This window comes from Branchiostoma lanceolatum, chromosome 1 (assembly GCF_035083965.1).
Source record: "Branchiostoma lanceolatum isolate klBraLanc5 chromosome 1, klBraLanc5.hap2, whole genome shotgun sequence".
Lineage (NCBI taxonomy): Eukaryota > Metazoa > Chordata > Leptocardii > Amphioxiformes > Branchiostomatidae > Branchiostoma > Branchiostoma lanceolatum.
The window spans coordinates 34,904,771-34,929,583 of record NC_089722.1 but is presented as its reverse complement, the minus strand read 5'-3'; the positions used below and the strand labels follow the sequence as shown (position 1 = coordinate 34,929,583).

The 24,813-nt window shown below is 41.7% G+C and overlaps 1 protein-coding gene across 1 annotated transcript in view; it reads left to right on the top strand.

Moving 5' to 3' along the window:
* The first annotated feature begins 119 nt into the window (after positions 1-119).
* LOC136427513 (pre-mRNA-processing factor 19-like) overlaps positions 120-24,813 on the top strand; it is a 41,409-nt gene continuing 16,715 nt past the window's right edge. Inside the window, exons 1-8 of the mRNA XM_066416471.1 lie at positions 120-250; positions 5,852-6,001; positions 13,987-14,121; positions 14,326-14,555; positions 16,032-16,148; positions 21,721-21,796; positions 23,951-24,060; positions 24,213-24,368. Coding sequence (XP_066272568.1) covers positions 166-250; positions 5,852-6,001; positions 13,987-14,121; positions 14,326-14,555; positions 16,032-16,148; positions 21,721-21,796; positions 23,951-24,060; positions 24,213-24,368 — 1,059 coding nt within the window. The 5' untranslated portion in view covers positions 120-165. The remainder of the gene's footprint in view (positions 251-5,851; positions 6,002-13,986; positions 14,122-14,325; positions 14,556-16,031; positions 16,149-21,720; positions 21,797-23,950; positions 24,061-24,212; positions 24,369-24,813) is intronic.

Here is a 24,813-nt window from a genome sequence, read left to right as displayed (position 1 = left end):
TCTAAGATTTTGATACTGTAAAGGTTGATATTATTTTAAGGATTGTGTTTTTCTACTTTACATAACATCTTTGATATGAATATCAAATTACACCTATGGTTACACAAATTCCCTTACTTACTAACAAAACGTTACCCCACAACATTGTGGAACATCCCCCCACCAATGTTGGACCAGTCCATCCTTCCCGTCAGGCAACGGTTCATTGGCGTGAGCATCACCTCAAGCATCATGGCGCTAATCTGTTCAAGTGAGTCCTCACACTTTTGTCGACTTTCCGTCCAGTTTTTCTGCATGATACATTCCTTCCAAGTTACATAACAAGGTGGCTGACAGTGTGTGGTATTATAAACGATTTGTGATTGCAATCATTTATACAAGGTCATGAAAGTATTTGATGCAGAGGACCGACTTTGGTTTGTTCATGTCGGGATCACGTCGTTTCTAAAGACACGGTTAGTGTATGTTTCAGCCGTGGCGACTCAACCTTCGGAATTATGGTCTCGCACGGCAAATAGGCCATCCCATTGGATATAACGTTTAAATACGAACATTTCATGGCCGTAATTCCAATAAAAACCCAGCGTTTCCGGAGATGTTTTACTTTCTATTCTATTGCAAGCACACACGTGCATTAAGACAATGAAAACAAGAGCTTTGCAAAAAGCTGGCGTTTCATCTACGTGGAAATTAACCTCCTTGGTTTATGAATTAGGTGACTGGTCTTACATGTCGTTAAGTCGTATTGTGCAATGGAGCGAAATGAATTTTCTTCATTATCTATGTTAATTGGGCCTTAATTTGATGTTCACCTTCACTGCATTGGCTTTCATTTCCACATATGCTACTGAACTGCCAAATATTGATAAGATCCGTTTACAGGTTGTCAAGTTATGCGGTACACATAACAGAAATGCATAAAAAGCCTGCTATAGCAATATCAACCCTCCTCATTCAGGTGTAGGAACTGAGAGGGTCATCATACTCGAATATGTGTATTTGTATCTGTACAGTTGAAACAAATCAAAGGAGCGAGTAGAAGTGATCCCAACCGAGATTCGAACTCACACCGAAACCGGAGGCCAGATCACAGGCACGCACGCCTTATAATTAACCACTACGCTAAAAGGTCGCGACCAGTTAGCCTGGTCAGTTGGAGGCGCTTGAACCCCCACTGTTACACTACTCCCCCTTTTCTTTTTAAGATTCGTCCTCGAATCTCCGAGTTCGATCTTCCCTGTGTGGCATACGTTAACCAGGCTCACAGGGCCGGTGTGGGAACCAGTGAAACAAATCAAAGGAGCGAATAGAAACAGAAGTGATCCCAACCGAGATTCGAACTCACGCCGAAAAGAGGCCAGATCACAGGCACGCACGCCTTAACCACTACGCTAAAAGGTCGCGACCAGTTAGCCTGGTCAGTTGGAGGCGCTTGAACCCCCACTGTTACACAGTATATGTATGTGAATAGGAATAAATATCACAAGTGATTGTGTCTGCTCAGTGGCAGGATAGTCTGCTAATGAGTACAAGTGCACAGTGTGCTTAGTCAGTGGCAGAAGTTAGTAAAATGCACAACCTGCTCGGTGGCAGAGGATTGTCTCGTAATGAGTTCAAGTTCACAGTCTGTTTAGTGGCAGGATAGTCTTGTAATGAGTACAGGTGTGTACAGAAGTAAAAGCAGTAATAGAAGATTGAGTAACATTTTTATTAGTGCGAATGGTTCTAATTGACCGTAAAGTTTGATTTAGTAGGCTTTGGTCCAATTCTGTGGCAGCTGGGGACTGCAGCAGTCACAACTGAAAGAAAAAGCAAAAAAAAAAGTTAGACATCTGATGCCAACTGAACATATTTAATATTTCAAAATTGGCTTGAATTGATTGGAGCAAGGAGGTTGAAAATATAGAAGGGGAAGCTACTCTCATCTCCCAAATAAACGTACCGGTACGTTTATTTTTTTCAGCCTCAAAATCCACCCAGTACGTTCTTATTTTGGACAGTACGTTTATTATTTTTTTGAAAATCAGAGTTTTGCTAACCAGGGATCCCATTGAAATTGAAAGTTTGGGTTTTCCTGCCCATATTTCCCCGGCATTTTTGCTCATAATTCGCTATTTTTCGGCCAAGCGGCGTTGATTTCCCTGCTGCTATGACCCGGCCTTTGTGAAATCCCGGCGTGGAACTCATAACGTATCGGTCGATCTCTATGACACTACAAAGTCAACGTTGTTATTGGGAGAAAATAAGACGCCACACTGACGTTTTGAAATGCAATTCTTTTTGTATAAACAACTTGGACAGTCTCTGTTTACATCGTAAACTAAAGCACGCTGATCAGAAAAAAATATACATGCCAGCGGCGCAGTGTTTCAAGCAAATTTCTCTACTCACGTGAGATACAGTCCTTCCCAAAATGAAAATATAAAAACAACACCACAAAAAAACAGTGTCTTAGCATCAAAAAACTGTGTAATTACTTTCAATATATATCAAAACATTTCAATCCTACCACAAACATGGAAATTTAGCGCTTGGAGAATCGCCACAGTATTAGTAAAGTGAGTAACGCATTGGACGTCAGTGACTCTGGCCGTGGGAACGCTTTGTCATGGAAGAGCTCACTTCGAAGAAGGGGAAACAACTCTTTTTTATGTACAAATAAAACTCCTTTCCCTTGGTCAGAAATGTGTTTTGCATTTTTACAAAGAGAATTTTAATGTCAAAGTCTATATATAAAATTGAATTGCAATCTAGTCACCGTTATTATCACTTAAAAATGCTTTAGAAAAGATCACCCCTCTACAGAAAGAATACCAGAGCTTTCTCGGAATATGGGTGAAACTTTCTGTTAGCCCCGCCTCTTTCTGTCTGCGGCGCCGCTGTGTCTAGCTCAACTTTTCATGTGTAACATGAGAACCTTGTGCTTTGTGGCAACATTGGAAAAGGCATGAGGTTTCTCACAAATTTGTTGACAATTTAGTTTCTCAAAATTAATGTTTTTTTGCTACATACAAGGGTGATTTGTGGATTTTAAATCATTTGGATTGCAACAACAAAAACCAGAACATTATATAATATTGTCCTTGATATAATATGATAACGTCCTTGACACAACACAATAATTTGTGGCATGTTATGTTTACAAATCGTAAAGTTTACAAATCTATATTTCTATATGCAATGCATATAAGATAAAAGGAAAATAGGGAAAGATAAAAAGTTACATCATATACATGTCATAGTTCTTCCTTTTTCTCTATGGCTTTTACAAATAAGTAATAACTTACCTGTGATGACCATACATTCAGGATATTGAAATCTTCTGTTCATGTTCTAAATGTTGATACATTTGTTTAAAAACAAAGAGTAGACTTTGAAAGTGCTGCCCATCCAAGTGAACTGAGCAGTTTGGCGACTACTTGTCGTGTTTTGATTTTATGTCAGTATATACAACAATTTTCCTTGATCACTTGCTTCAAGTTCCAAGTAGAAAATGCATGTATCATGTATATTTTCACTTGTTGAATTTGAAAGCACCGTTGGCCCCTGGTTAGGGTTCATAGCGGAGATCCTATGCCTAATTTTTCAACATCACTACTATATTTTTTTTGAAGTGGCAAGCAAGAAGATGAACAAGATGTGTGCAGTTATTCTGTTCAATATTTATACACTTTACTGGTATGGTCCTCAGACAGGCATAAATGAATAAAGAGAGCCCACAGCTACCTTATCATCTTCTTTCCCCCGGACACAGTTTATCTGTAAATTTGGTTAATTTTCGGGGGGGTATGTTTATTCCGGGGGGTACGTTTATTACATTTTGAAAATTTGTCCGGGGGGTATGTTTATTCCGGGGGGTATGTTTATTTGGGAGATGAGAGTACTTGATTGGAGGTGCAAATTGTCACTGTGACAATGATACGATATCGTGCTGATTACTGTGTGTTCCTAACTTTCAAAGAGTCTAATCTGGTGAAACGGAGTCAAACTTGCATCAAAAATCCTGATCCCAACTGTAACACAAATGTTTTGCAATCTATCTCAAAGTATACCTGATCCTGGCAGTACCATTTTTAAAATAAAACGTATATTCTGATGAATATAATTTCTAATAAGTAATACTAGCTACGTCCAACGCTCATATTCTTGACCTACAGCCCTATGGTTGAAAAGCAAAAAAAATGAGAATCTAAGTTCACATATACAGTATGTCAACACAATTTGTAAAATTACAATATTTACATACACCTATATCACCCAGCATAGTAGTACTAGTATCACATACAATTCCTTAAATATAAAAAAATAAATTCTTTCAGCAGTTCAGTAGTGGTTTGAAGAAGTACTGCAACATGATAACTTCTTCCTACCTGTTTGAATGGATCTACTATAGTCTACTAAACTAAAGGAGGAAAGAAATGATTCACAAAGCATTTGGGAAAACGTGAGTGCATGAAGAAACAACAATATGCCCCCCTCCCCCAGCCACTAATTTGTTTACAAAAACACAGACACGAGGCTATCGTTTTGTGCAGAATACAGAGTAAAGTAAGCCCCCAAATTACGTTGCAACAACACCAGTCTTTCCCCTGGTCAGTGAGAGACCGTGTAAACAGCAGGCTAAATTATTTGACGACGCAAGTTTACTCCGTTTCGCTAATTATATGCACTGACTATAATTTGTACGGTAACTCGAACGAGTTATTTTTGTAATGCCAGGGACGTCCTGGGTACATAATTCTCGATCTACATTTACCTGAATACACATACAGATGGACTAATGTTACCTATACGCAACTATAAGGCATATAAGATGAGATATCCTACCTCATCGTTCGATCCAAAATGGTGGACCAAACTGTTCTGTTCATGGTGTTCTGTCGCCCTCTGGAGTGGTCACCAAACGCGAAGAACCAATTCAAATAGCGCCAAATGAAATAAATAAGTTTGAAATCCCTTAATATCGTTGAATAGAAATAAGAGAGATTTAATTACATTATAAAACATATTATAAATCTATCTATAAAAGTTTAATATGTAGATTTATTTAATGTACTCAGCTTTTTCCATTGATCAGTTGCAGCGTTTGCATGCGGTTACATGTGTGTCGCGCAATTCTAGACTGTCTGATTTTCTTGCTCCTTTGCCATATAAGGCAGAGACTGAACAACAAATTTAGCGGTCGAAGGCGATGAAACGCAAAAATATGTCATCAAAATATAATCTGGGGGGCGATATCTAATGGCATTTGAAACTGCAATTACCTACCAGCCGCGAGAGGCTCTTTGGTGCCGAGAGAGCCCGACCACAGTACTCAGGTTAAAGAAAAATTAGTATGTCCGACAATCGCTTGGATGCCGAAACTTTCCTGCCTTATCCTGTCAGACATAAACAAGCTTTCACCTCAAATCCTTTGTATATCAAGTGGGATAGATCAAAGGCAATATATGGTCGACTTAAACACCTGCCTTTGGGGCCCAATCATTTTTTTAGCCTGCACTCTTTGGGCATCTACCCGCGGAGTAATTCAGGCACGAGACCTTAATTCCTTTGATTATCAAGATACATTGTAAATTGAAAGAGGACATGTCCCTCTCTTATCGCTGAAAATATTTCCGTCTCAAGTCACTCCGTTACCTAGCAACGCGTCTAGAAAGGTCATCTACATTTCGCTGTATAAGCAGCGCCACCTACTAGAGTAGATTAGAAGTACAGAAGATCTTTAATTACCATTTTGACGTGTCGGAATCAGTTATTTTGTGCACTCTTTATATTGGAATTGGAATGTAAGAAGCGGCGTAAACAGTCGCTAAGTTCATTTCTATTGTTCATTGTGCCAATTTTTCTTAAGTTTCCAATGAAGTTCCGGAGCACCCTGTGGTATCCCCCATCTCTGGGCATGTGTTCGAGCGGCGGCTGATTGAGAAGTTTATCTCTGAGAATGGAACAGACCCGATGAATGGAGAGCCACTCAGTGCGGAGCAACTGGTAGAGATAAAAGGTGAGTTCTGAATACTTCCGATCGATCAATTGATTGGTTGATTGATTGATGAAAAAATAAGAAAAAATTTAATGGCTCTTGGTGGCTGTCAATGTGCAGATGTTGGCACATTGGCGCACCAAATCCTAGATGTGTTTTTGGGACACATTTTGACATACAGTCAAACCTGCCTATAGCGGTCACTCAAGGGACTGGCCCAAATCGACCGCTATGGACAGGTGGCCGCTCTATAGAAACGGTTGATTGATTACGAGCAATATGTGGCACATGTTTTCTGTACCCACTGAGAAACATTTATTCACGTACATGTACAGTCAAACTTGGTCTACCAACCACTTCCACAAGACGACCATCGGCTCAAGATGACTGCTTTCGGTAGGTCCGGATTAATCCACAAGCAAATTTAGTCCAAGTCGATCCATCGATCCGCCCCCAATCCGGAGCACATGCGACCAAAATGTTGCCAAAGACAACCGTGTCATTTTCAATTGCACGGCGACATCATTTATCAGCAAATAATTGCGGAATTTCACGGTAAAATCAGCCTGTTTGGGTCGGATTCCTTGCCGGGAGAAAAAACAACAGCTGCAAGATGAGAGGTCATAGGGTCATTGGGATAGTCTACTGTAATGTGGGTGCAGCTGCCATGTGTGAGTTATGATTTTACTCTACATTAAATAGTACAAAATGTAAACTTATTTCGTCAAAGAAGTTCTTTGAATAAAGAAAACAGAATATACAAAGAATGGATGACTTTATAACCTTTTTTTAGAGGATAAAAGGCGTCTCTTTTTTTAACAAGCTGCTCCCCCATGGTACTACTAGTGAAGTAACCCAATTGGCCAAGTAAACAAAGCGTCCCGCTAGGACCGCGCACAAAGAGGCTCTGTTTGTCTGCAAATTTCTGGCGTCTTAGCGGGTTTTGGAAATTCAAAACCAGCACCAGGAGCAAAATAAAACCATGTACAACATTTTCATGGGCTATAATTACATTTTTTTTCTGCGGGGATTTTAAAGAAGGCTCCCGAATCTTGCGGCGACCATGTGCCGTGACCGTTATCGGCAGTGTTTCCAGACCCGCGGGACCGAAAATCGAGTGGCCGCGACCGCGTTGGACAGTTGACCGCTATAGCCTAATTCTTAATGCTTATGTCAATGGGAAAAATCCAAGGGACTGACAAAAAGTGACCACTATGGGCAGGTGGCCGCTATGCAAAGGTGACCGCTAATACAGGTTTGACTGTATTACTATTAGCCAAAGTGGCTCGGTGGGCGTCACTCCACCATCAGGGAAAGTCATGTAAAATGCCTTTCCCAAGTGCACAACGTTCTAACCGTTATACCACGCCAACGTCAAATATATCACAGTGCTACAATCACTTAGCAACTCCTTATGTCGCCCCAACGGAGTGAAGTATGGATTTTGGCTCCTGCAATTACCAATATACGCAATGCAGCGTTGCCATACATGTACATCCTCAGTGCTGCTATAAAGCATTATGGTTAAGAGGATGAAGCCTGCCTTGTTAGCTACCATATACATGTATTAATAAATTCCCATCGACCAGAAGGTTTGTCCATTTTGTCCAGAGCTAATTGGAGACGAATATCTTTTTTTGATGGTATGTCCAAAATATCTTAATATGCGTAATTCACTGTACACAGGCTGTCTTCTTACATACAAGGATTTATTTCAATGGACTTAAATAGCAATATGGCAACCCCTGCATGGTATGCATAGGAAAATATATTAAAGATTGTCTAGACGATTGAAAGTCCTGCAATGATTGTAAGAACCTACATATTAAACTAAACCCATACTATACATTCTTGTACAGTCAAACCTGTCTATAGCGGCCACTCAAGGGACTGGCCAAAACTGGCCGCTAAGGACAGGTGGCCACTATGGAGAAAAAGTTGATTAATTGACCACGAGTGACACATGTTTTCATTACCCACTGAGATACATTTCTTTACTGTACAGTACACATGCAGGGTGCAAAATACCCGGTTGCGCACTTGCGCGGCTCAAGCATATTTTGCTTGACGCAACTAAATTCTGAATCCAGGTAGCGCTGTGCACAACCATAGATTTTGAGATTTTGAATCTAACCAAAATAGTGTTACTCTCATAAAATTCAGCAAATTTTCAATTGAAACACAGAAATCAACACCTATTGGTTCCAAACCATCAAAAACCCTTCATAGATAGTGGAATTTGCGCTGGAAAAAGACGAATTTAAACTGCAGTGGCAGTGTCGGTACATCAACATGACTCCCATTAGGGTAACGGCTTCATTTACTTTGTCCTGAGTATGCAAACGAGCATGCTAATATACGACGAGTGTGTGTGTGTGTGTGTGTGTGTGTGTGTGTGTGTGTGTGTATATATATATATATATATATATATATATATATATATATATATATATATATATATATATATATATATAATACTATACTATGTTATACTATACTATGCTATACTTAACTATACAATAGTTTACTATACTATACATGCTGTACTATACATACATTGTACTGTACTATACGATACTATACTATTCATATATCATACTCATCATCATCTATCGGCCATCGGCCGGGACTAAATAAGTACATACATCACTCCAAATCGCCTTGTCCAACATCATTTGTCCTAAGTGTTCATCTGAGTATGCAATCTCAGTGTCTCTGACTAAACTATCTGTAAAAGTCAAACTTCTGCAGTGCACTTGGCCTCTTGGTTTCCATAGAAGGATGTCCGAAACTATTTGCTGTTTGGCTCGAAAGCAGTGTCCAGCAAATGTTACACGACGGTGGGTGAGCTTTTGAGACAACCGCGGAAGACTTCCATAAATTGTTTTGAGAGAAGCGTGTTGTGTCCAAGAAACGTTCTGTGCCCTGCGTAGTAGCTTTGTATAGGTCCCATCCAGTCTGTTTTGGAGCTGACAGGTAAGCGTCCAAGTTTCTGCATTTTATATCATACTATACTATTCTACACTATACTATACATACTATCCTGTCCAGTCTGACTACCCTTGCACACCCTGTTCACTCTAACTACCCTTGTACACCCTGTCCACTCTGACCATCCTTGCACATCCTGTTCACTCTATCCACCCTTGTGCACCCTGTCCACTCTGACCATCCTTGTACACCCTGTCCAATCTGAACATTCTTGTACACCCTGTCCACTCTGACCATCCTTGTACACCCTGTCCACTCTGAACATCCTTGTACACCCTGTCCGCTCTGACCATCCTTGTACGCCCTGGTCACTCTGACCATCCTTGTACACCCTGGTCACTCTGGCCATCCTTGTACACCCTGTCCACTCTGACCATCCTTGCATACCCTGTACTCCCTGTACTCCACTCTGACCATCCTTGTATACTCTGACCATCCTTGTACACCCTGGTCACTTTGACCATCCTTGTGCACCCTGGTGACTCTACATAATAATCATATTGCAAATTCATGCCCGAAGGCTAAATGCAAATAACATACATAAAAGAACAGGGTACAAAATAGGTATAAAAGCTGCTTATCTAAATATACAAACGTAATTGTCTATAACTAGTGAAGGGTTTGACTTCTCTTTTGTAAGCAATGGAAGACGTAATGTCCCACCTTTTCTATAATTTGATGGTAAGTTAGAAGAAGAATAGAATTTTCTTTGTCTGTAAGCTTAGAATGAATTCGGATAGATTTTAGTGGTCTGAATAGACAACTTATTTCGTGCATTATCATGAAATGAACAGTTTGAAATAAAGTGTATTTCGTCTTCCATGGCATTTGTATTGCAGTACTAACAATTTGAAAGTCTTTCGTACATAGGTAATTTTCTACACCGGCCTCTCTCTATTTTAAGAGGATGAGCTCTAACTCTAATTTTGCTAATGGCTGAGCGCAGATCAAAATAACTCTCTATATTGTACATGGTTTTACTTTTTGCACAGAATCTTAACTTACCGCTGTCGTTTACCAAGGTATGAAAAAATGATTGTTATATATATCTGTTAGTCTCCTTCTCAGCACTTTTCCGACATGTTCAGGTTTACAATGTGTATTACCGGAGTGCCACAAGTAGGAATATCCATTGTAATCTAATATATCTTTAACACGTTGTAACAATGTTTGTCTACGGGTATTCGTCAGAAGACTTTGCTGTAGATGGAGTGTGTCCGCTTGGAGGGGGTGTGTAGTTCTATCAATTTGGACCAGACGTAACCAGAATTTAACTATATATATACATATATCTATATCTAAAAGGAATCTACCTAAATCTGCTCTACATGCCACATTGCTACTATTTCTAAAAACACCAAGAACATTTTTGCAGAATTGGTTGTGTACGTTTTCACTAGGCGACGTATCATGTAGTTGCTCTGTCCCCCAAATTTGGCATTCATACAGAAGGATTGGTTTTATACATGTATCAAATATCTTTAGGAGGCCGTGTGGTAAGACTGATGAACAAATGATAGATTTAAAGCTATAAAAAGTGACAGCTGCTTTTTGGCTAGGGTGAAGCTTAACCTGATGATGTGAGGGTTAGGCCTAAATAGCAATAGGAGGGAACACTGTCTATTGTGTTATTTTCAAAGTACAACTTTTGTTTTGGAAAAGAACGACCTGCCTTGTTAAATATAATAACTTTTGTTTTCTTCATATTTACTTGGAGCTTCCATTTGCTACAAAAGGCACTTAGTCTATTAATTGCAGATTGCAGACCTTTGTCTGATTCTGAAAATTTAACATCATCTGCATACAATAAACATGAAACATAAAGATTATATTAAGTTGGTGGCATACACTCTAAGCTATCTAACTCTTTAACTAGATCATTAGTAAATAAATTAAAAAAGGGTGGGGCTCATGTTGCAACCCTGACGGACACCCTTGTCATAGAGTGACCAGGGTGTACAGGGATGGTCAGAGTGGACAGGGTGTACAAGGATGGTCAGAGTGGACAGGGTGTACAAGGATGGTCAGAGTGGACAGGGTGTACAAGGATGGTCAGAGTGGACAGGGTGTACAAGGATGGTCAGAGTGACCAGGGCGTACAAGGATGGTCAGAGCGGACAGGGTGTACAAGGATGATCAGAGTGGACAGGGTGTACAAGGATGGTCAGAGTGACCAGGGCGTACAAGGATGGTCAGAGCGGACAGGGTGTACAAGGATGATCAGAGTGGACAGGGTGAACAAGGATGGTCAGAGTGACCAGGGCGTACAAGGATGGTCAGAGCGGACAGGGTGTACAAGGATGGTCAGAGTGGACAGGGTGTACAAGGATGATCAGAGTGGACAGGGTGTACAAGGATGGTCAGAGTGGACAGGGTGTACAAGGATGGTCAGAGCGGACAGGGTGTACAAGGATGGTCAGAGTGGACAGGGTGTACAAGGATGGTCAGAGTGGACAGGGTGTACAAGGATGGTCAGAGTGACCAGGGCGTACAAGGATGGTCAGAGCGGACAGGGTGTACAAGGATGGTCAGAGTGGACAGGGTGTACAAGGATGGTCAGAGTGGACAGGGTGTACAAGGATGGTCAGAGTGGACAGGGTGTACAAGGATGGTCAGAGTGGACAGGGTGAACAAGGATGGTCAGAGTGACCAGGGCGTACAAGGATGGTCAGAGCGGACAGGGTGTACAAGGATGGTCAGAGTGGACAGGGTGTACAAGGATGATCAGAGTGGACAGGATGTACAAGGATGGTCAGAGTGGACAGGGTGTACAAGGATGGTCAGAGTGGACAGGGTGTACAAGGATGGTCAGAGCGGACAGGGTGTACAAGGATGGTCAGAGTGGACAGGGTGTACAAGGATGGTCAGAGTGAACAGGGTGTACAAGGATGATCAGAGTGGACAGGGTGTACAAGGATGGTCAGAGTGACCAGGGCGTACAAGGATGGTCAGAGCGGACAGGGTGTACAAGGATGGTCAGAGTGGACAGGGTGTACAAGGATGATCAGAGTGGACAGGGTGTACAAGGATGGTCAGAGTGGACAGGGTGTACAAGGATGGTCAGAGCGGACAGGGTGTACAAGGATGGTCAGAGTGGACAGGGTGTACAAGGATGGTCAGAGTGAACAGGGTGTACAAGGATGATCAGAGTGGACAGGGTGTACAAGGATGGTCAGAGTGACCAGGGCGTACAAGGATGGTCAGAGCGGACAGGGTGTACAAGGATGGTCAGAGTGGACAGGGTGTACAAGGATGATCAGAGTGGACAGGGTGTACAAGGATGGTCAGAGTGGACAGGGCGTACAAGGATGGTCAGAGTGGACAGGGTATACATGTACAAGGATGGTCAGAGTGGACAGGGTGTACAAGGATGGTCAGAGTGGACAGGGTATACATGTACAAGGATGGTCAGAGTGGACAGGGTGTACAAGGGTGGTCAGAGTGAACAGGGTGTACAAGGATGGTCAGAGTGACCAGGGTGTACAAGGATGTTCAGATTGGACAGGGTGTACAAGGATGGTCAGAGTGGACAGGGTGTACAAGGATGGTCAGAGCGGACAGGGTGTACAAGGATGTTCAGAGTGGACAGGGTGTACAAGGATGGTCAGAGTGGACAGGGTGTACAAGGATGTTCAGATTGGACAGGGTGTACAAGGATGGTCAGAGTGAACAGGGTGCACAAGGGTGGATAGAGTGGACAGGGTGTACAAGGATGGTTGGAGTGGACAGGGTGTACAAGGATAGTTAGAGTGAACAGGGTGTGCAAGGGTAGTCAGACTGGACAGGATAGTATGTATAGTATAGTGTAGAATAGTATCGTATAGTATAGTATCGTATAGTAAAGTATGTATAGTACAGTATGTACAGTATAGTAAATTATTGTATAGTAAAGTATAGCATAGTATAGTATAACATAGTATAGTATAATATAATATATATAGTATAGTATGATGTGTGTGTATATACACACACACACACACATGTCGTATATGAGCATGCTCATTTGCATGCTCGGGACAAAGTAAATGAAGCCGTTACTGCCATTGGTGTCTCGTATGTAGGTCGACACCCTCAGGTCGACGGGCTATAATTCCGCCAAGAAAAGTAGGACGGAAAATGTAATCACATGGTCGAAAAGCGGTTTTCTGCTGTTTTCCGATGTATTCATCGGTATTGTCCGTTGTCCCTTTATTTTGGGTAGAAACCATAGTAAAATGTAAATTTTGCACCCGAAAATTAGCATTTTTTTACACTTTTTTGATCGAACCTGCTCGGAAAAAACGAGTTTTCCAGGAGTCACGGCATATATGCTGAGAAAGCTTGGTAAATGGTGTCTCTAAAAAAAAAAAAAAATAAAAAAGTCATGCGCTAACTTTTTCGCAATCTCCGATGACGCAAATTCGGTGAAAATGCATTAAAAACGATGCTATTTGGGTCATCAGGCAAGAAAACCCATCACCGTTGCCGCGGACTAATACAAAAAAGGCTTCGATAGCGAACCAACTGCACTGCGCCCAAAAATACTACAACTCACAGGCTTTTCAGAAGATTCAAAATATTTATGCACAGCTAAAACCATCACCAAGCAATCTTGGGCACAAATCAGGATGACGACCACGCACTTCCGGCAGATTACCGGGTCATGACCACACCTCTACCCCCCCCCCCCTCCCCCCGGCTCCGAACTCTGGCCCGGAACCTTAGGGGTACACTTCAAGGCTCCATAGCATGCAAATGAGTTGTTTGAAAAACTACACTGTAACTATCCAACAAGGGGGAATCAGATCCTGAACCTGGTACACACAGATGTCACTTCTACTGCGGAAACTTGTGCAGTGTTGGGAACATCCAACCACAATTCTTGTTAAGCTTGATAGCAAGATACTCCCTCCCTAACCACAAAGCCACTGATGCCGCAATTCCTATTTAGATACAACCGGATTCCTGTCTGTATTCTAGTTGAAGATCGCCTTGGTTAACAATTAATTAAGGTTAATATATGCCTTTATTTCCAGTACAACCCACAGTGAAGCCGCGCCCACCATCGGCCACCAGTATCCCAGCCATTCTGAAGGCCTTACAGGATGAGTGGGATGCCTGTATGCTGCACAGTTTCACACTCAGGCAGCAGCTGCAGACTACTCGCCAAGGTAGAAGCCGTGCCTTCACCTTGAACACCTTCACATAATTCATACTTCGCGCTGGTGTTGTAGTAAACGTCATGACGTCTCTTTTGACATTTCTTTTAATATCAAAAACCATACCACCCTTTGTTTTGTTGTATCAAGTGTAGAACCAGGTGTAATACAGTATTGTAACCAGATGCAATTTAGATATACTTTTCTTATTTTTAGAGTTGTCTCACGCCCTGTACCAGCATGATGCAGCATGTCGAGTGATTGCACGGCTGACTAAGGAGGTGACCGCTGCACGTGAGGCCCTGGCAACCCTGAAGCCCCAGGCTGGGATTGCAGTCCCTGCCCCATCAGTCCCTGCAGTGGCCCAGCCTGCAGCTGCAGCAGAACCCATGGAGATGGCTGCAGAGCCGGGCGAGGAGGGCATGACAGAAGAGATTATACAGAAGGTTAGACCGATCATCCATTATTGTTGTTTCTACAGCCAAAACATCATAAACATGGGTTGATGAAGAAGAAAGTCAGTAATGCGCACTTGAAGGAATGATAGGATTTCAACTTTTTAACAATAGCAGTGTCACATTGTTTTGGCTTCACAAGATACAAGATAACTTTATTGGAAATCGCAGTGTTGCCACAGAATTAGAACCAATGTACAATAATTACCTTCACCAAGAAGGTTATGCTCAAGCATGTTTATGTGTGTGATTTTTGTTGTTATTGTATTGAAATACAATTATTGTTTTGAAATACATTTAAGTCGTTTATCACAGTTCACAGGCCATGAGATACGCATCAAATTTCGTGAGACGTTCAGCAATCTTCCGTCCGCACGGTGGGCGGAGAAATAACGGCCTGCTTTTCCAATGTTCAAAACGCACATGCTGCCATCCCCGGCTTCTTTACGTTTCTTAACATGTTGTCTGACTTGAGCTGCTTCTCAATTGTCGCATTCCCCACCGCGTGAAGATCGTGGTTTTTTTAGAAAGTTTCTGTTACATTATTTCAAATTGTACAAACTTTCACTTTTCACAGCGCACATGCTATTCCATAAGTCATTAAATTGAAATATGTGAGCTACATGAAGGAGATCCGATATGACGTTAATTTCTGCCTGAAATTGTAAAGACAATATGTAATGTAGTGTTCAAAAGGTCCTCCAAATTTTAAGGTGAAGTTCGCATAGGAAAGAAGTCTGTTTTCTGATCCAAAATATCATTAAGAAATCGAACTCCCCCCATATTAAAAGCTGACGAAAAGAAAGGTTTTTTTACCAATACCTATATTTAAGTTTAAACATAAAAGTTGTTGCTTGATTCGTATGGATGCTGTATAATGCAACTACTGCCTAGTCCAAGTTCAATGTCAAGTTGCCAATACAATAAGTGTGTACTCTTACTCATAATGCTGAGTACTAAGCAGAGAAAGCACTATGTACCATTTTCAAGTGTTTTCTATGACCCAGCTGGGGTATGAACCCCGACTTTCTGAATGGAAGGCAAACACTTAACACTTGTGTCGTTTAAACCGACCCGAGTCAGTTAACAAGCGTGTGTCAGTTAATCGTTGCCGGTCTAAAGAGGAAATAAGCGTCATTTGTCGGTTTTTCAACCAACCGGCGTGTGCCACCTTCCAACCGGGGCCTGCGCCGCTTCAGAGGGGGGCCACGATGGTTCCTCTGCGTGTTTTTAGGAGAGCCACACCTCAAGGACATTAAAGAACCCACCGCATTTATTGAAAAGAGTAGGGGTCCTTCCCGGTGTGAGTGGTTCAAAACCTACAGTCCTATGACCGCACATGGGTTTGCTCTTAGTAATAGCCTCCGGCTAGATGGGCAACCCTGGCATCTACATACTGAACCAATTAATAAATGAATAAAATAAAAATACAGCCCTATTAGTATCAATGATTCTTTTTCTCCATAGCTCCAAGACAAGGCAGCAGTGCTGACTGCTGAGCGGAAGAAGCGTGGTAAGAAGGTACCAGAAGAATTGATGCCAGCAGAAAACTTGTCCAACTTTAAACAACAGGCATCACATCCGGTAAGCTGCGTTTTGGGGAACATGTGTTGGGCTTCATGTGACTGTGATGATAGTATTGTCTGCCATGCTGGGTGGTTAAACATGGAACTTACCAGGGGTACTGTAATTGTGAACCTGTGCCAGAAGGCCATACCAATTGATTTGTTGGTTCTCAGATTTTTTCAAAATAGATATGGAGCGATCGGCACTGAACTGCGAGTTCTTTTGGCAGTTTGGAAATTTCTTCAAACACATCCTGGTTCCGATATATGTCATCAAGTTACCCAGAAAGATATCAGGACTGCCCTTTCCTCAGCCGACCACTTAGAACTTGACTTGGCGACCATAACGAAATTTTACGATTCAAAAATGCAACCAAAATTTCCGATTGACAGCTAGGAGTGACACCGCAAACTATGAGCCCATGTACCCGGTGTACGATGCCATAAACACGAGGTAAACCGGATTCACACCGCTTTTGCGTTCATGATGACAATTCTCCGGAACCATTTTATTCTGAACCATTCCAGACCACCTCGGAAGGTGGTTCAGAATAAAACAGAATGAAACCCGAAACGGACTGTTCGAGTTAAAAAAATAATTTGATTCATCCCTCCGAAACGTTTGGAACCGTTTTGATTTTTGATCATGAACAGGTTATCTCCTTCTAGAATGTAATTGAATTTATCTATAGGTGTATAGAATGTATCAAATTCTGTTGAGCAAGCGGAAAGAAAGTTCTTCTTTCGGTTAAGGCAGCCGCCTTCAACATGTTGAAGATTATGCTGCCTATACTTGGAGACTCAGTATTATTATTGTCAAAAGATTATTATTGTACAAATTGCATTCTAACAGAGTTAATTATCATGTGGAGTCTATAGACTGGAGTGAATTGAGATCAAGTCAAGTTAAGTCAAGATCAATTGTAACATCAAAATGTAAAATCTAGAGATAGATGGCTCAGTTTTTCCTAGAATAACATTAACAATCTCTCTCCCTCTCTCTCCCTCTGTGGATTGTGGCAGGGCTGTGTTACAAAATTTACAATGTTGCCAGTAGACTACATGTATCCCAATGACTCCTACATGTGTATGACCTCGCCGGCGCCATCTTGATATTCTTGGACGTCAAAACCCAACCCAAACAGGCCGATTTTACAGTGATTACCCGCCAGTTAAGGTACTCCTAAACCCGGGCTGAGGTATATGCTGATAATAGATTATTTCCATTAGACCTGGTGCTTTATAAGACCTATTTTTATAATCTTTAATGTTTTTCCCTTCAATGTCACAATTTAACCCCTAAATTGAAGCGTAAAGTTGCAGTTTTCATGCCTCAGTACGGAGGGGGGATTATGGACAACAGCCTACTCCGCCCCCCTGGGGAGCCCAGATGGCCCCAGCTGGTCCCGTGGCGGGAAAACAAGAGGCCGCGCCGCCAATCAGGCTGCGCTAAGTGGATGACGACACGACCTATGGAGAATCCCCAAAACTGTGCCAAGCGTGCATTTCCCGATTGAGTATTTGTAATAAACTGTGCTGGTCTGAATTGCAAAGATATGTAAACAACTACCACAAAAGAACTAGGTTCCATTCAGTAACGTTCATTTTTCTTTTTCATAAATTTATTGCTTACAAACTCTGATCTAAAGTTACAGTAAGGACTGTATTTCTTGGATCGAGGGATGTACATCAGAGAGCGACGTAACATAATTTTTAGGATCGCCGACTTCACGGCACAATTTTCAACAAAAAGCTTGACTGCACCGATATAAGTAAGTATGACAAAAGAACTAAATTTCAGTAAATCTAGTTCATTTTTATTAGAAAAAACTTAAATGCCTTCAAACAGCGATCCAACTAACGTTAACTGTAACAACTGAATTTCTTTCTTGGGTTGTCCATCCCAGAGTTACACGATCGCCAAGTTCACAGCATATCAACAAATAAAGTTTACTAAGCAATAATTTCCGAAAAACGTTACATACATGTCAATATTTTGTAGATATAACATTGAACGTGAAATAAGCAGATGTCTGGGCAAAAATACAAAATCATCATAATTTTGAGACCCAGCTTTACTACCGACAAGTATATTTAGGAATGTTCAACAATTAGCATAGGCGGTAGGCCATCGAGTTTTTGTTGAAATTGGCATTACTGTGCCGTATATATATATATAAACTCCGATGATCCGCTAAGAAACAAACAAACGGAAAGGTTTCGGTGAATCGTAGACTAAGTGACTGTGTACTCGGCCTACTGAAAGATTCCCGAGAACTTACTTTAACACGCACTGTGTAATCGATCCACTGAAAGATTCCCGACAATCCTACACTAACTGTAACAACCACACCGCCCGATCCGCACTTCCTGTGTACTTAATCCACTGAATATGATTCCCGAGAACCGTACACTAACTGTAACAACCACAACGCCCGATCCGCCGTCTATTCGAAAGAATCACACGAACGGATGCCGAAGTCTACCGAAGATTGCCAAGAGCCGAACAGTGATTTCCAAACGCTTTAGGTAGTGTTAAGGACAAGAATAGATAGGTAGGAAATGCAGTTTCAAAAGCCCATATTTTCGGCGAAAAAACGCCATGAAATTAAACACGTTGATACTACTTATGATCTCGGGGTTACTTACTAGCCATGTAGAATTCCTTAGGATACAATACCTAATTCTAAAGGAGATATGCGGCATTTCATAAAGTCCGATTTCCGGGGGACAGCGTTACCAGCAGTACCGATACAGATTTCCCGCCACCGTTCGAACATGGAACCACGATTCTGTAAGGACTCCCAACAAAAACTTCAGACCCAATGTATCCTTACATTAGATAGCAGGTAAGGGACAATACACCTCCTTGATTCACACCTCTTGAAGTGCTGAATTCTCTGGAAACACCTCCATTCAGCAGGACAGAATATGTACAACCTGTGTACATGAGCTTGAGGAGTCTCCATAGTCTGCCATTTACTCCTTTCTTGTACATTTTAAACAACATTCCCTCCAGCCAGACTGTGTCTTAAGCTTTCTTCGTATCAAGGAAGCAACCGTATACTAGGCTCCCTCTTTCCATGTAGTGGTTAGTCACTTCTCTCACGATGAAAGCGGTAGTGATGTTGCTGCATCCAATTTGTCCCCCACTCTGGAGTTGGTGAGGATGGACCTTTTTGAAATGAAAATTCGGTCTATCTATATGTTTCAGTAATAGGTGAAACGTAACTACCTGCTATGTAAGACATCCTTGTTAAGCATCTTGTCGATATCAGCCACTTTTAAAGAAATTCTAAAAAGCGCCGTGGAACTGTGTTCTAAGTCACCTAAAAGTGCTGTCCACATCAAGTGGTAACGCTGTCCACGGGTAGCTTTTCCTACCTGTCATTTTTATGAAGTTAGTGAAGTGTTAGCCCCCGGGCCCTGGTGGTTTTGTCGGTTCGAACAGCGGGTTCGCGAACGCGTTCGCGCAAACTGCGAAACCTGTTCTACTCCCGTCGGCCTTTGCGCGAACTTTCCCTCTGACAAGAAGGACGCAGCGGACCAAGTACCCAGTGCGTGTTTATTATTTGATTCAGCATACTGAGTACCCAGTGTGTGTTGAGTGCACAAAGCAACAGCGATTTCAACAAAAATTCGATGGCCTATTGCCCATGCAATTAGCCCAAAAATCCCATACCACGTCCAGCCATGCTATCTATCCCGACCACCAGTTCAACATCGTTGATCGTCAAGCCGCGTAAAAGCTGTTTCCGTCGCGAGAATGATAGAAAACGCGCGTATGTGCGTGCATCTTTGATCATCACGGCACGGCATTTGGACAACAATGGGGTCGAGACGTGTCCGGTGTCAGAAACAAGACCGTAACTCCAGAAAACCCGGGTAGGATTTCTCTAGGAAGGCCTTGGAATAATCGTTAAGACTTCTCCCACGAAGTTATGTAGGATAGAGCCCGGTAAACGACTGTCTTTCGGGCTAAATCTCGTCCCGAAGCGGACGGCGCGGATTGCCGGGCTCGAGAGGTCCGCCATTTTGTTTGACTCCGGGGGGAAATGACGTCATGTTCTGTTGTTTTGGCGTGTTTTGGCTGTTCCGTACTCCCTCCGGAAATCTGATATGCCATGTTTTGCCTTCTAAATCCGCCAGGAAGCGCTTTTGGAAAGGTCACTGACCCTCATTTAACAGGAAGTGATCGGGCCCGTGGAATGCGGCAAAAAAAACAGCGATTTCGACACTTTTACGGCCCCTGAAGGGAAAAAACGTTACATATACAATAGATATATGATTTTCAAAACGAATCCATGGTAAAACTACTAATGGAATATGGGGGAAAAGGTCATTTTTGTGGAGATAACCCTCTAAACTAAACCATCAAATTTCGCCGAAACAATGCGGTGCTATTTGAGTTGGTGAAGGCTGGCTGCAATGGGGGCAATAAAAAAAAACGAAAAAAATTCCTAAAAAATCAACATTTGAAAATATGAAAAAGAAAAAACATGATATCTTTACTATCACCATTATGTACATTTCTGAGAAATACCATTGATTTTTACCCAAGCTCTAGCCTGGAAATTCGATTTTTCTAAAAATGGGCGTGGCCCAATAACTATTGATGACATCATCGTGAAGTCATAAAAATTTGCATAAATTACCGTCTTGCAACAAGGTAATATATAACAAAAGCTCAAAGTCCATAGTTAACTGCAACATATAGTTTGATATACCCTTTGAATTCCTCAGCCGGGGTTTAGGCGTACCTTAACATTGGTCGTTCTTTTACATATTATGGTAAATTTGTTCTGAGCTTATATTTAGGATACTTTAATTCTTGTTTCTTGCACTGTAGCTTTAAGTTCACTGTTTTCATGGTCACCTCTGTACCTTGAACTTATCATCACCGTGAAAAAAAAGTTATTTATGATTCCTTCACACATCTGTTCTGTAGATGACTTGCTGCCACAGTGAAGTTTAAGTTCAGTGAAAATGTCCAATTTTCAGCAAAACTGCAACACACCCAAATACAATTATTGGTGTAGTCATGAGTGATAGGAACATTCGGAATTGTGGTAGTAAATCAAAGGAATGGATGAATAGCAGAAAATGTGCCATGAAAAGCTGAAAACAATCCAGGTTATTCTTCATGCTATTTCAGCCCCGCTGTCTTCATCCCATTATTTTTTTTTTCCCTGTCGCTCCACTTTTTTCTTTAAAAATCCAAGAAGCAACAAATTAAATCAGTGTGGTCTTACAGGCAATCATACATTTGCAGATTGGTAAGAAATAAAATCGAAAAATACAGCAGCATATTGAAGAACTCCCAGATGATTTTTGTTGACGAATCAAGTGACGTGTTTCTTTTATGATCCCTTATACCGGTAATAATAACAAGTTCTAGTTTTCTGAAATTTAATTGGGTAATGATTAGAAGACAATTGCAACACAGACTCTTTTGTTTACAATCTCATAACAGTACCTGAATCTTTCCTGCTACTATCTACATTTATGTTGCCTTCGTGTCGGTTCAATGTTATCCATGTACTAATGGTGTCTTTCTCTTATGCCCCTGTTTCTGTGATGCTCCTTCTCAGGGTCTGCACAGTGCCAGTATCCCTGGAATCCTTTCCATGGACATCCACACTGCAGACACATCTAAGATCCTCACAGGTAAGCATAGCCTGTACGAGAAAGAAATGTTGTGCATGAAGGCAAGGTGCAGGTTTTGCATGCTTCCCTGAACTCAGTAGCAACACCTTGCTATATTCTAAAAGGAATGGACGTTTGTTCTTTTCCAACTGTCTTCTGTGAGGAAATTGCTAAATAGCTTATTTACAATGTGCAGCTTGAGCTGGGAGCTTGGGATATATCACTAGTAGCATAGAGGAGCTAAAAAGAAACTCAGACACTTAAATTTTGTCAAAATTGATAAGTTTGTTACAACGTCAAATTGCTTTGCGTGTCCGAGGCCTTTAGGGAAACCACCTCTAACAACAAATATGTGTGGATTTTGTATGACGAATTAAGAAAACAATCATTCTTTGGCCATTTCCAGCCATATTTTATTAGACTGTCCCAATGACCAACAATGTAACAGTTGACCCCAGCATCATCTTGGTTTTTTCAAATCGCCCAATCGTCTCAAACCCCAACTCAATCTTGCAGATTTCACCATTGTTTGCCGCTAGTTACCATCCAAAATTGATAGGCTTAGAAATAACGCGGCCATTATTGACAGGGACTGGGCCATGTGCTGTTGCAATTGAGCAGGGTTACAGGGCACATGTTACAGTGGAGTCTCCCCATTGGAGTCAAAAATAAGAAGCACTAAAATCAGACCCCGTAAAAGTACTTAATACTCAAAGTTCAATCTCAAAGCCATAAGGGTATACTTGATAACAATGGGAAATAGGCTGTTTACTAATCTCCAAGCAGATCTAATGGTTGCTGGAAGACCGTATCCAACTGGCAGAAGAAGCTTGTATGGTTGCCATACAAGCTTCTTCTGCCAGTTGGATACGGTCTTCCAGCAACCATTATTAGATCTGCTTGGAGATTAGCTGTTTACCAGCTCGAATGACAAGCACAGATCCCGGAAGTAAACAAACCTTAAATTTGACCCAGTTTTCGGCTGTATTCATCCACTCAGGGCAAGCCTCACATATGTGCTTATGCCAACTAATCTGGTGAGTTTTGAACAAATTTTGACCAAAATGGGAAAACTTAAGACCCTGCCTGTTCGGAAAAGAAAGATTTTCAAGGATTTTAACCATTGTCCTGTGGCTCCCAACATTTGTTAGGAAACACATGCAGACTCCCAGTGCTGTGCCCAACATATGTTGGGAAGGCTCTTTTTTTTCTTTCAGAAAACTAGCGTAGCACCCGCCCATGTTACTTTGGGGTCTACCCGGGTTAGCCGGCATGACCTCGCAAGAGGACAGGGGTCAATGTTCTGTTATGCAATGAGTGCATAAATTATGCTAATGACCAAGATGGCAGCTCATGTCTCTAGGACAATACCTAGCCACTGATAAACTCACCTCTAGTTTTACTTTGGTATTTTTTTCCCCTCGTATTTGTAGCTTTGATGTTGTCAGGATGTCTTAGGATGCTGTACAGTGTTCTCGCCAGGGCATTTGAGCATAGGGGGCCCCTACGCTGTGATTTGGATCCCCTATGCTGTGATTTTGGCCCCTATGCTGTGTTTCAACCAGCATAGGGGGGGATTTTCTGTTGTTTTGATGCAAAAGTAAAAAACTTTGGCTTTATTTCACAAACTTTAGCCCTCAAAATGCAGGAAATAGTGTCTTTGAGAGTTTTAAAGTTCAAAATTTCCAGGGGGAGGATGCCCTGGACCCCCCTACAATATTCCAGCCTGTAGCCCTCATCCTCACACCTATAGCGCTTACCATGCGGCTTTGCCGCGCAAAGATGCCCCTACGCTGTGAAAAAATCCTGGTGAGAACACTGCTGTAGGTTTGATACTAATACTGTTTATATGGTTCAAATACTAATACAGAAATTGTTTTTCAAGAGGGTCTAAAACACCCAGCACTGGTAGAATGTACATGTATGGTAAAAAACAGCCAGCAGGACAAGAGTTAAGTTGGCACTTCAAACGTATTCCCATTTTTTGCCTCCACCGCGCAGGTACACTGTAACGTCCACCTTATACTGGGTTCCTGGCTGGTTTATTGTTAGGTCATCCTCCCATTTGTTCAGGCATAATTTTGAAATGTGCATGCGTTGATATAAAAAATCCTGCAAAAGCTTTCTAAACATTTTGTCTGTAATGTACTCAGCAACAGTACCTTTTAATCCCAGGTGGTGCCGACAAAAATGCTGTTGTGTTTGACAAAGAGAGCGAACAGGTCGTCTGCATCCTGAAAGGTCACCGACAGAAGGTTAACAATGTGCTGTACCATCCTTCAGAGGTAGGGGTCTTCATTCGTGACATAGCAATTGATGATTCTAAGAGTGTTTATACAGCTACCTAGTACATGATGATGAAATGTGTCATAATTTGTTAGTTACTTTTGTTGGTTTTGCTTGAGCATCTGAGAGTTCATCAATGGTTTTTCTGTAGAACCTGGTGTTCACAGCATCACCAGACTCCACCATTCGAGTGTGGGGTGTGCCCAGTGGACAGTGCAGTAACATCATCCAGGCACATGACGGCGCTGTTACTGGCATCTCACTTCATGCCACAGGAGACTTCCTGCTGTCAGCCTCAGAGGACCAGGTAAGATGATGTCTTCCTTCCTGTTTCTCTGTTATACACTTATCATTTAGGAAATAAGTTGTAACTTGATTGTAAGAAAGTGTAAATGAAACTAGCGTTCCATGACCTCATACCTTTGCCAAATGATTTTAACCAGTGTTCTCCCCAGCCTGAAATTTTTACCCGTCATTTCAATTTTGTTCCGAGGGAAGAGCACATCGAGTCCTGGAAAATTTTGAAATCCTGGCCCTTTGAAAGACTGAAACGCTATTTCCTGCATTTTAAGGGGGAAATTTTCCTGGTAGACAAAGTTTAGTTTAATGACAACTCTTTTGGTGAAAAATTACACAAGAGTTTCAGGCTTAATTTTGGGGGGAGGCGTGCTGTCATCGCCATCAGATCAAATGTTCACACACAAGCTACACTTCAGTGTTGTACAAAATCGGCAGAGAAAATTAAGCACAAC